Raw genomic sequence first — 13,226 nt, 5'->3', positions numbered from 1 at the left:
TTACCTTGTCAGCTCGGGGATTCGATCTTGCAACCTTTTGGTTACAAGTCCAACGCTCTCACCACTAGGCTTCCTGCCGCCCCCAAAATCACTGGACAGAAGGCGATGTGCTGTCTTTCACTTCGAGTCACTAACGTCTAATGCAAGCTCTGTTTTAAATCAATATTGGTTCCATTTCAAACCAGAGACTATAAAATTAATTGTGTTGAATGTATGCCTTTTTGTTGTCCTCTTCACATTCTCACTGCACTGCCCTTATCAATGTAAAGCTGACAGACTACAATAACAGCAATTGTGGCAGTAGCATCAAACAAATCTTATGTAGGTCTGTATTTTCAGTTCTTGAGAACTTGTTATTTTTACAGGGTGAAGCAGACACTAGGGAACAAGAATCGGTACAACAGGCAGATTCTTGTTGTGAAGTCATGTAAGAGGTAAGATCAGATGAGTATAATACTGACCTGTTATGCTTGACTTGGTGTGGGTAGGTATGGAGGGAGGGTTGCTGCCTGATGGCCGCCTGTTGGGCCGATCTTGCAGATGAGTTATGTAGGCAAAATTGCTTCTGACTGTTCGGAGACTGGCAAGCACCTAAAGAGAAAGGTTGGAGGGTAGTGTTATGTTGCATTATGACCATCAAGTTGATTTCCAACGCTCAACATCAGGAATTCATACCAGCACACACACACACGAGAGAGAGAAAAAGCATGAACATAGCACTAACCTGTGCAAATGGTGTCACAATCATGTCTTCTCCATGTCTGAAATGACAGAAGAAGAAAAAACACTTGGTTAGATACGAAACCTTCAACCAACAGGTGAAGAACAGAATATCAGCATCTTAAAAGGTTAATATTAATATACAATACATATAATGAGGCTCTATGGTACTCAATGGGCATCTTAACTGCAACCTGAACACCCTCATGTCCTACATCAGTTAACACATTGGACACAGAGAGAAAACAAGTGACATGCACACAACTGACTGTGGGAGAACCCTGGGAAAACAGACATCACCCTTTGGAACTGTGCTGTGGGGGAATCATCATGCACATAATGTGTTGTCTTGAGGTCAAGCCTTTCTGTGGTTAAGATAATAGGCCTCAGTCTATTCATGCAGCACACATACAGTAGCAGGCTCAACTCAGATGCAAGGACAGTGGGGCTTTTCTTTTTGGGATGGTTTGGGAGGAAAGGGGCTGAGGGGCGTGTATGTATGGGCGGGGTGGTGTTCAGCAGGAGGGTGTGGAGGGGGTTAAGGGGTTGGTGAGTGGAGGAAGTGTCTGAAACCTGCAAACGCAGTGGAACAGTCCTTAAAGRAGAAGTAAAAAAGAAAACATTTGTCACGCGCGTCTCTCACCGCGGCAGCCAACCGACTTCCCAGTGCTTCAAGCCCTCTTCCCTTTTAAAGACAGAGAGTCCAGTGACTAAACTAGACATGGGTAAAATAACCTCCAGAAACAAACATCAACAATACAAGACTGTTAGACTTAATTCAATTGACTTTAAGGTTGAGTCTTTAGGGAAATCTGTGGAATCATAGTTGAAGGGTTAGCTATGTCATTATAAATATGGAGAGAGTAAGTGAAGTATTTGTAAGTGAAATATCAGGGGTGGGGGTAGAGCAACAAAGAGGCAAAGAGAGACAGAAGGACAGAAACAGCAACATAGTGAGTGAGAAAGAGACAGAGGGAGAGAATGAGAGAGAGAGAGAGAGAGGAAGAAGAAAATGACCTGGAGAAGGTGTTAGGAGGAGGATCACACATCACATGTGTGATCACACATCAATGCTACTTACAGCTCACTGGCCGTGGAGGAGTTGCGGGACATTGCTTTGGGCGAGAGGTCGAAATCTGAGTCGGAGCGATAGAGGAAGGACTCGCGGCGCTGGCTGTGGGGGTAGTTGGCCTGTAGGACCAGGCCGGAGCTGGGGCTGACCTGGGGGTCCAGGGGACTGCGCCCCACCGACAGCCCATTCTCCACATCAAAGCTAAGGGGGAGAGAAGGGAGAGGCAGAAAGGTTGGATTCATGTTATGGGTGTCTTTCAGTTTGTTCAGCAGTGACATACTGACATTGTCATCACAGAAAATGATAAGGGCCATCAACATCAACATTATGGGAAGAGAAGGTAGAGAGAAGGCAAGATTCATGTTAATAGGTGTCTGGAGCAGCGGAGCAGGAAGACAGGACGACATTGTCCATTCATTTATTGTGTACAGTATGATGTCAGAGTCATGAAAGTCTGACAAGATTTGTGAATCAGAAATCATCAGTTTTCATCATCAAAAAAAAACATTGACCAATATTTTCTATATTGGAGAATTATAGTGAAGACATTAAAACAATTAAATAACACATATGGAATCATGTAGTAACCAAAAAAGTGTTACACAAATCAAAAAATATTTGAGATTTTTTCAAAGTAGCCACCCTTTGCCTAGATGATAGCTTTGCACAAAAACACATTTTTTGTTACTGCATGATTCCATGTATGTTATTTCATAGTTTTGATGTATTCACTATTATTCTACAATGTAGAAAATAGTAAAAAATAAATAAAAACCCTTGAATGAGTAGGTGTGTCCAAACTTTTGACAGGTACTGTACGTCATCAGTGCGTTCTTCCTCTCCCTCTGTCAGGCATGCTTATGGCACCTATCTACCCCTGCAGCCAGACCCTGACCTAAAAATATCAGGGTGATCAATCCATAGCCATCCAATCTCATAATAATGCTGACTTGGGGAACCTGTTTCCAGAGGCACGTCAGGCCCAGGAGGCTGCCAAGAACGCTGCAAGGATTCCCGCGAGTGTCTTGGTGTGGTGTGTAGTTTCTTTGGGTAACACAGAAAACGCAGAGTGTGAACAGCTAGAAAATACATTGAGGTCTGTTTGATGGATGAGACACTAAGTTAGGAGATCAGAGGTGGAGAAAGGCAAGTGCGAGAAACAGCGGGAAAGCTGGACGTGGGGATTGAACCCCAGTCTCTGGTGGGAAGTCGGATACACGACAGTATGTGTCAAGAACAGGGAGTGTTACTAATAATAAATACCATTTAGCAGCCGACTTTATCCAAAATGACTTAGTCATCTATGCATACATTTTACGTATCAGACTTTGCACCAGCAAAGTATAGTTGATACAGCAGTGACTTTACACATACAGCAGAAGTTCTAATAGTTCATTACCCTCCTCCTTTAGGCTCACTAGTAATGTGACTGTGTCTGATCTGTGTGTCTAACACCAGAAGAGAGTTGTTCCAGGGCGATGCCACAGTAAATGAGCGACAGCTGCAAGGTCGGGCTGAGGTGGAGTTGGAGAGAGTGGTTCTAAGAATAGCCCTCTATCATTGATGGGGGACATGTGAGAGGGCTATACATAGCCCAAAATATACTGCATGCCCCCTGGCTGGAGTCTCATATAATTACATTAGGCTGAAGCCCTCACCCCATACGGTACATACCCTTTCACTTGACTTCAAGTTCAACTGAAATCAATGTTTATTGGTGGTGTACACAATTTAGCAGCTGTTATAGCGGGTGCGGCGAAATGCATATGTTAATAGCTCCTAACAATGCAATAAACTGTCAAACAATTCAAATTGCACATAATTGCACATATTCTCATGCTATTGACCAACACATGATTCTTTGCAAAGCACTGTGTAGTTTGTCAAAGTTACTTTCAGTTTAACTATTGTTGCATGTCTCCGGGGCACCTGCAACAACCACCTCTGGATGTGCATTTCACTCAGACTCCTCTCACAAAAGCAGTCAGATATGGGACTGTGTGTGTGGAGTGTTGTATGCATTCTTTATACTAAATACAGGACAATGATGCTCAGTATTTTGCGTAAATGATCATTTAAAGACCAGCCTGCATCATACTAGGGAAGTGATTGACATCAGTAATCAGAAGCAATGACAGAATTAATTATTTAACCAATGTTTTCTTTTTTTTCTTCCATTTTGGCTTGTGACTCCTACATAGCCTACTGTAATGTACTGTAATTAGCTGTGCAGTGTGTATTTTTATCTGGATTTGGCACTCCAGCAATAGCAGTAACTGATAAATGAATGTTACGTAATCAATTCTCAATGAAGCCCCCTGATTCATGTGAGGACCGAAAAGGGAGAGAAAGAAAGATGGGTTGTTCCACAAAATGAGTGCCTTTCGTGTCCCTTTGATATTGTAAGTAGAAATTGTGCACCAATATTGAATTTTAAAACCCTGTTATGTTTAATTAAGTGCCCTTTAATATGGAGAATTCTATAAATCAGATTTTTTTAATGTGAATAAAGACTTGCTAAAGTGCCAAAATTCTGCATTTTGACATGTCCCTCCGTGCACCCTCTGTGACTTCTAGGAAGATTTTAACTAGCTTAACCCCAATTAACTCCAAAATGTCTCCAAGTTTTTACCATCATTGTAAAGCCCTTGCTATTTTGATGCTTTCAAAAAGTAATTTCTGAAGATGATTTATTTCATGTGATTAATGATTCATTTTAAGCTCAACTCTGTTATGTGAACTCTTGTTTTAATACAGTGAAACTATTCCTTTTAAAATATATATTTTTAAATAAACATTGAACTTTTAATATTCAAATCATAGTGTAAAAGCAAGTGAGCTGGTTCTACTCTTTTAGGGCATTTTCTGGTGTTTTGTTGGGAAAACTAAGCGGGTCGAGCATAACACGCTGTTGTGGAAAATCCGATCCAAAGATTAAGGCATAGACTATTTAATTGTATAATAGAAATATCGTTAATCAAGCAGCTGCAGGGGAGATCTACCTCTGATTTCACAGGGAAGAACTCCAAGAGTAAATGGTTACATGTCCCTTATATAGTGGGAGCTGATAATACAATCATACTGTTACACAACAGATATTTTATACAAGCAACAGTTCCGGAACACAATGGCCTTGTATTAGAGTGCAGACATACCAGGAGTCTATGAAAGGCATAACATCACAGTCCAACACAGAACATATCACTTGAGAAATCGCAACAGCTCACCCCAAATTCTGCCACCACAACGTCAACCCTGTTATCAATAGATAGACAGGCTAGAAATGTTTTTACAATTTCATTTATTTTGTGAAGCCTGCATTCAATTTCCCCTCCCTGTTGCACACAACAAGCTTTCATTCCCCCTGTCACAAGGGGATTTATGGCTGATTTAAGATGAAATCCTCAACCCTGTCACGGTCAACTTTATTTGGCACTTAGCACAGTAATTTTTTAATTCAACCTCTTGAGATGGGAGAACATGTTTTTTATGAAGTTGAACATGTGCTCTTTATGATAGAATGTTGAAATTAGGTGAAATCAAAACATTTTGGGGGACTAAGTTACATATCTCACAAGACACCGAATTGGTGGAACGACCCTGAGAGATAGAAAGATAGGTTTGCATTTGGAAGGCTCAATGAAGCGCTTTAACAAGCTCCACCTGATTGGTGGGGAAAGCTCCAGGGGGAGGGGCTGCCGTATAAAGTGTCAGTGCCAGGGCTTTCCTTATTACCCCACTTCTCCTCCTCTCATCCCTTATTGTTCCACCTCTCCTTACTGCCTCGCCTCCCTCCCTTATGACCCCACCTCCCCTACCTCCCTTATTCTCATGCCTTCCTCACGCCTTCCATCATTTTCAATGATGCGTCCCCACTGAACGATTTGGGCCGGCTCTGATGGTGGGATGGCATCGATCACGAGGACAATGGAGTCAGCAGCTATAAATAGCTCTATCCAGTAAAGAGGTGGGTGCTGCCGGTGCAAAGGAGGTGGGTGCTGCCGGTGCAAAGGAGGTGGGTGCTGCCGGTGCTTGCTTAGCGAGTACCACTTCCTCCTGATTCAGCTCACACCGAGGCTCGAACCCAGGACCTCTGCCTTGCTTGAACATGTGACAGCCCTACTGAAGCGTCTTACCATTTGGCGCCACCGAAAAGTTACCAATTCGGCTGCGTATGTGGCCACACTTCAGGCTGAGGAGTAAGTTTCACAAATCCCCATGTGCTATATTGGCCTATGAGTAGACCGCAAGGTGGAGAGAAATAGAGAACCCCCCCCACCCACCACACTGCCGAGATGGTTTCTTACCATTAATACTGTAAATATTAATGCAGGGCAGGCTGCTGTTTGACAACATCGAACAGCATTTAGTTTTCCTCTTTTGGAGAGAAAAATAAAATATTAAAAAGTTAAAAAGCTCAATTGTGATAAAATACTCACGGTGCCCTATAGATGTACTGTAAAAGACTGCACAGACACAACATGCAGTATGGGGAACCAGACTACTCTAATGTCATGCCACTGCAGTCTCATCACCTGGGAATGTCTGTGGGAAATACTGTTTTTTAACTGATAAACATGCCTCTCACTCATCATTGGAAAAAAACTGAAATAACCCCAAAAACAGCTCACAAGTGAAACAAAAGTCACCTATTAAAACTGAAAAGCGCGTCATTCAAATGACATGTTAATGTTTGAGTAAATTACCAGAGCCTGAACCTTGGGGAGGTCAGAGTGTACTAATGGACTGTGGCTAAACTCCTTTCCAGCTGCAGACAGCTTCTCGTCTCTGGAATCTCGCAACAACGTTCCCACTTCCATAAACAATACAGTGTGGTGGACAAAGTAGCATATTTTTCCAAGAAAACAGGCTGAAAATAAATAGGGGCTAAGCTCAATAAATGACACCAGGAAATACCTGGGTTTATCAGACTGAGTGGGAAGACAAGTGTTCAAATCAGTGGTATTCATACGGTTAGTTACCTCTACTGGAAACGGAATGGGCTTCCGAGTGTCCGGTAGCACAATCTATTGGGGACAGAAATAACAGATCACTGTGCCAGTCAGTGCATGTTCCCCAGCACAGTGCATGTTCCCCAGCACAKTGCATGTTCCCCAGCACAGCACAGAGCAATGTGACCACTGTTTAAAATACAGTTGAAGTCGGACGTTTACATACACCTTAGCCAAATACATTTCAACTCAGTTTTTCACAATTCCTGACATTTGATCCTAGTAAATATTCTCTGTCTTAGGTCAGTTAGGATCACCACTTAACTTTAAGAATGTGAAATGTCAGAATAATAGCAGAGAGAATTATTTATTTCAGCTTTTATTTTTTACATCACATTCCAAGTGGGTCTGAAGTTTACATACTCAATTAGTATTTAGTAGCATTGCCTTTAAATTGTTTAACTTGGGTCAAACGTTTCGGGTAGCCTACCACAAGCGTCCCACAATAAGTTGGGTGAATTTTGGCCCATTCCTCCTGACAAAGCTGGAGTAACTGAGTCAGGTTTGTAGGCCTCCTTGCTCGCACACGCTTTTTCAGTTCTGCCCACAGAGGATTGAGGTCAGGGCTTTGTGATGGCCACTCCAAAACCTTGACTTTGTTGTCCTTAAGCCATTTTGCCACAACTTTGGAAGTATGCTTGGGGTCATTGTCCATTTGGAAGACCCATTTGCGACCAAGCTTTAACTTCCTGACTGACGTCTTGAGATGTTGCTTCAATATATCCACATAATTTTCCTGCCTCATGTAGCCATCTATTTTGTGAAGTGCACCAGTCCCTCCTGCAGCAAAGCACCCCCACAACATGATGCTGCCACCCCCGTGCTTCACGGTTGGGATGGTGTTCTTTGGCTTGCAAGCCTCCCCCTTTTTCCTCCAAACATAACGATGGTCATTATGGCCAAACAGTTCTATTTATGATTCATCAGACCAGAGGACATTTCTCCAAAAAGTACGATCTTCGTCTTCATGTGCAGTTGCAACCCGTAGTCTGGCTTTTTTATGGTGGTTTTGGAGCAGTGGCTTCTTCCTTGCTGAGCGGCCATTCAGGTTATGTCGATATAGGACTCGTTTTACTGTGGATATAGATACTTTGTACCCGTTTCCTCCAGCATCTTCACAGGGTCCTTTGCTGTTGTTCTAGGATTGATTTGCACTTTTTGCACCAAAGTACGTTCATCTCTAGGAGACAGAACGCGTCTCCTTCCTGAGCGGTATGACGGCTGCATGGTCCCATGGAGTTTATGCTTGCATACTATTGTTTGTACAGATGAACGTGGTACCTTCAGGCGTTTGGAAATTGATCCCAAGGATGAACCAGACTTGTGGAGGTCTACAATTCTTTTTTCCTGAGGTCCTGGCTGATTTCTTTTGATTTTCCCATTATGTCAAGCAAAGAGGCACTGAGTTTGAAGGATAGGCTTTGAAATACATTCACAGGTACACCTCCAATTGACTCAATTTATGTCAATTAGCCTATCAGAAGCTTCTAAAGCCATGACATCATTTTCTGGAATTTTCCAAGCTGTTTAAAGGCGCAGTCAACTTAGTGTATGTAAACTTCTGACCCACTGGAATTGTGATACAGTGAATTAGTGAAATAATCTGTCTGTAAACAATTGTTGGAAAAATGACGGAAAAATGACTTGTGTCATGTGTAACGGATGTGAAATGGCTAGCTAGTTAGCGGGTACGCGCTAATAGCGTTTCAATCAGTTACGTCACTTGCTCTGAAACCTAGAAGTAGTGGTTCCCCTTGCTCTGCAAGAACCGCGGCCTTTGTGGAGCGATGGGTAACGATGCTTCGTGGGCGACCGTTGTTGATGTGTGCAGAGGGTCCCTGGTTCGCGCCCGGGTCGGGGCGAGGGGACGCCATAAAGTTATACTGTTACATTGATGCTGTTGACCCGGATCACTGGTTGCTGCGGAAAAGGAGGAGGTTGAAAGGGGGGTGAGTGTAACGGATGTGAAATGGCTAGCTAGTTAGCGGGTACGCGCTAATAGCGTTTCAATCAGTTACGTCACTTGCTCTGAAACTTAGAAGTAGTGGTTCCCCTTGTTCTGCAAAGGCCGCGGCTTTTGTGGAGCGATGGGTAACGATGCTTCGTGGGTGACTGTTGTGTGCAGAGGGTCCCTGGTTCCCAGAGGGTCCCTGGTTCGCGTGTCGGGGCGAGGGGACGGTCTAAAGTTATACTGTTACACATGCACAAAGTAGATGTCCTAACCGACTTGCCAAAACTATAGTTTATTAACAAGAAATTTGTGGAGTGGTAGAAAAACGTGTTTTAATGACCCCAACCTAAGTGTATGTAAACTTACGACTTCAACTGTATATCTGGAATTCCAGCCAGACAACAGGTAATACAAGTTTGTACCTCTATTTCAGATGTTACACAGTCGTTTCCCTCTTACAACATGGAGAATATGTATCGTGTAATTACTTGACACACAAATATTAAACCAATCGTGCCATTCTGCTGAATAGACCTTGTTAATTAATCATCTCTTATTACAGTATGTTGGGTGTTCTAAGAAGTTCTATGAGATGTTCTGTGTATGTATCACAAAGGTCACAGGCAGGTCATGAGGTAGACAGGTGCATCATAACTGGTGGTGGTGACCTTGGTATTGTCATTTTTCTCAGGCTCTGATGTCAGTCGGTTTCTCCTCTCCCTTCTCTTCGAGTCTGAACTACAGTCAGAACTCATGTATATCACTGTGGCACACTAGCCATCTGGGGAGACCACCGGCACACACACAGGCAGGCGATCACACACACACACACACACACACACACACACACACACACACACACACACACACTTAGTGCCTACTAATTACTAAAAGACTATCCTATACTGAACAGGATCTGTGTCATTGATACGTCATCTGGTCTCCGCAAACACAGAAGACAATCCTCCACGTTTCCTTTCCTCTACAGAGTAAATTCAAAGAAGCCTTCAGGTCGATGTCATTCAGATAAAGAATAGACATTTACGTCTAAAGCTAATAAAAAGCAGTCAGGACCAATGTTCCTGCTAAGCTGCGGGTGGGCGCCCAGCTCCCCCGAGACTGCCGCGAAGCAGAAGAAAGATCAGCCGGGGCAGAGAAGCACGAGATTGAACTTCACTCAACTTTCTAAAGTGTTCTCCCTTAGTTAACACTATCAACGTTTCCCTTTACTGTGGAAATTGTGATCGAATCAATGCAATATTAGCCACTTTCAACGCAACATACCGAAACAAAAAGAACTATGTAAGAGATTTTGTTGTAGGCAGAATGCATCGGAGTATGATTMTTTTGCATTGAGAGAGAAGACTGGTGCGCCATAACCAACCAGAGCTGCAGTAGGCCTATATGCAAATAGACCATTGTCATATGGATCTGTGCCATTCACTTTGAACTGGACTATGTTTACAGCATGAGTGGTGGTGAGTAGATGCGCTTGTTTTGAGATCAAAGTGAGAGCTACATGTAGTGACTTGTGCTCATATGTAATAATGTCAAGCCCTGCATGTTTTTTTCCATGTAGGCTGAACGACAGAACAGCTATTTCCATGCTACAATGTTATGGGATTCATTTTCTTCATAGTTTTTGATGGTAGGCCACTGGTAGGCCTACATCATGATCAGATAGCCACAGTAGCTTTCTTGGCCACTGTTAAAACTGTAATTTAAAGCTGGTACATCCTCAGTGTTCACAGTAAATGCACGCCGGAAGTTGCACAGAATTTTCACAATGTTCAAATTTGCGCTCACCAGACCTGAAATTTAGAAAATATTATAGGGAACATTGTTCAGGACCCATGTGCAGATGACTAGAGGAAACTTGTCAGTCAGTATGGATCCAACCTCAGCCACTGAAAATGTGGGTTTGGTGACCCCCTTCGTTCCTGCCCAGACCGGAGCGAGGCCTGTCTCCTGCAATTGACACCAGCTGGGCAGCGCTGCGGTGTTCATGGGAACCCCAGAGATCTGAAGGGACCTTTACTTTTATTCCGTGCCAGAGACAGATGTTATTGCCAACAGAGTGGGCTTCCAGAGGATGACACAGCGCCTGGAGTCAAAAGTCATATCTCCCCCCTCCTGTTTTTTTTCCGCATGGCGTGAGAACCAGCTCCGGGGGCCTCGCCGACCTATGACAATCAAAGTGTGTGTGTGTGTGTGTGTGTGTGTGTGTGTGTGTTTGTCTCTGCGATGTTCCCGGGGGCCTGGAAGCAGAGAAAGTTGGAAAACAGAGGATTGGACCTTTTTTGGTGTGTGTGTGTTCCTGGTGATGCATAAACTCTGTGTATTGGTTGGAAAGGGGTCACCTGGTTTGGGAAGGGGGATGTTAGTGTTGCACCCCCCACACCATTGTGCTTGACCTGACACCCGCAGCAGAAGCTAGTTAAGGACCATGCCACCTCCACCTTACCCTGCACCCTTGACCCACTACAATTCGCATACCGCCCCAACAGATCCACGGATGACACAATCACCGTTGCACTGCACACTGCCCTATCCCACCTAGACAAGAGAAATGCCTATGTAAAAATCCTGTTCATTGACTACAGCTCAGCCTTCAACTCCAAGCTCATCCTAAACTCAGGGGCCTGGGTTTGAACCCCTCCCTGTTCAACTGGGTCCTACACTTCCTGATGGGCCAACCCCAAGTGGTGAAGGTAGACAACAGCACCTCCGCCTCGCTGATCCTCAACACATGGGCCCCACACATATCTCCCTTAATCATCAAGTTTTCTGACGAGTCAACAATGGTAGGCCTGATTACCAATAATGACGAGACATCCTACAAGGAGGTGAGAGCCCTGGCGGAGGGGTGCCAAGAAAATAATCTCTCTCTCTCAACATCAACAAAACGAAGGAGCTTATAGTGGACTACAGGAGACAGCAGTAAGAGCACGCCCTCATCCACAGACAAGGCCACAGTGGAGGGGTAAAAGCATCAAGTTCCTCGGAGTGCACATCAATGACAACCTGAAATGGTCCCTTCACACAGACAGCGTGGCGAAGAAGGCGCAACAGCGTCCCTTCAACCTCAGGAGAAATTCGTCGTGGCCCCCAAGACCCTCACGAACTTCTACAGATGCATCATGGAGAGCATCCTGTCGGGCTGGTACGTTATTAAATAGTACCCTCAAAACACCATTCTGAACGTCAACAGTGAAGAGTCGACTCAGGGATGCTGGCCTAATAGGCAGAGTTGCAAAGAAAAAGCCATATCTCAGACTGGCCAATGAAAATAAAAGATTAAGATGGGCAAAAGAACACAAACACTGGACAGAGGAACTCTGCCTAGAATGCCAGCATCCTGGAGTTGCCTCTTCACTGTTGACGTTGAGACTGGTGTTTTGCGGTTACTATTTAATGAAGCTGCCAGTTGAGGACTTGTGAGGAATCTGTTTCTCAAACTAGACACTAATGTACTTGTCCTCTTGCTCAGTTGTGCACCGGGGCCTCCCACTCCTCTTTCTATTCTGGTTAGAGCCAGTTTGCGCTGTTCTGTGAAGGGAATAGTATACAGCGTTGTACGAGATCTTCAGATTCTTGGCAATTTCTTGCATGGAATAGCCTTCATTTCTCAGAACAAGAATAGACTAACGAGTTTCTGAAAAAAGTTATTTGTTTCTGGCCATTTTTAGCCTGTAATCGAACCCACAAATGCTGATGCTCCAGATACTCAACTAGTCTAAAGAAGGCCAGTTGTATTGCTTCTTTAAATCAGGACAACAGTTTTCAGCTGTGCTAACATAATTGAAAAAGGGTTTTCTAATGATCAATTAGCCTTTTAAAATTATAAACTTGGATTAGCTAACACAACATGCCATTGGAACACAGGAGTGATGGTTGCTGATAATGGGCCTCTGTACGCCTATGTAGATATTCCATWAAAAAAAAACAAATCTGCTGTTTCCAGCTACAATAGTCATTTACAACATTAACAATGTCTACACTGTATTTCTAATCAATTTGATGTTATTTTAAAATGGACAAAAAAAGTTTGCTTTTCTTTCAAACACTATTTGGAAAGTATTCAGGCCCCTTGACTTTTTCCACATTTTGATACGTTACAGCCTTATTATAAAATTTATTAAATCGTTTTTTTCCTCTCATAAAGCAACACACAATACCCCATAAGCGCAAAGCAAAAACAGGTTCAGAGAATTCTGCTAAAAAAAAAACGGGTCTAAATACTTTGCGAATGCACTGTATCTATCTATCTAATATATATATATATATATATATATAATTATGTGCATATTGTTTTGTATTGTATGGTATTATTACTGCACTGTTTGAGCTAAAAACATAAGCATTTCGCTGCACCTGTGATAACATCTGTAAATCTGTGTATGGGACCAATAAACTTGGATTTGATTTGATGCACCACCAAAAACAAGAAACAAGAATGTCTTTGAAACTG

At 43.3% G+C, this 13,226-nt stretch overlaps 1 protein-coding gene across 4 annotated transcripts in view; it reads right to left on the bottom strand.

Moving 5' to 3' along the window:
• The window catches only part of LOC111952581 (3',5'-cyclic-AMP phosphodiesterase 4C), a 149,913-nt gene that overhangs the window by 28,650 nt on the left and 108,037 nt on the right, over positions 1 to 13,226 (bottom strand). For 3 of the 4 annotated variants that reach the window (XM_023971404.2, XM_070435104.1, XM_070435103.1), the window contains 3 exons: positions 1,802 to 1,993; positions 725 to 761; positions 462 to 591 (listed from right to left, as the gene is read on the bottom strand). In XM_023971404.2, coding sequence (XP_023827172.1) covers positions 462 to 591; positions 725 to 761; positions 1,802 to 1,993 — 359 coding nt within the window. Of the gene's footprint in view, positions 1 to 461; positions 592 to 724; positions 762 to 1,363; positions 1,406 to 1,801; positions 1,994 to 13,226 lie in introns of all 4 variants that reach the window. The other variant, XM_023971405.2, reaches the window with a different exon arrangement.

Source organism: Salvelinus sp. IW2-2015, linkage group LG26, assembly GCF_002910315.2.
Source record: "Salvelinus sp. IW2-2015 linkage group LG26, ASM291031v2, whole genome shotgun sequence".
NCBI classification, from domain to species: Eukaryota; Metazoa; Chordata; class Actinopteri; order Salmoniformes; family Salmonidae; genus Salvelinus; species Salvelinus sp. IW2-2015.
This window is presented reverse-complemented; position numbering and strand designations above follow the sequence as displayed.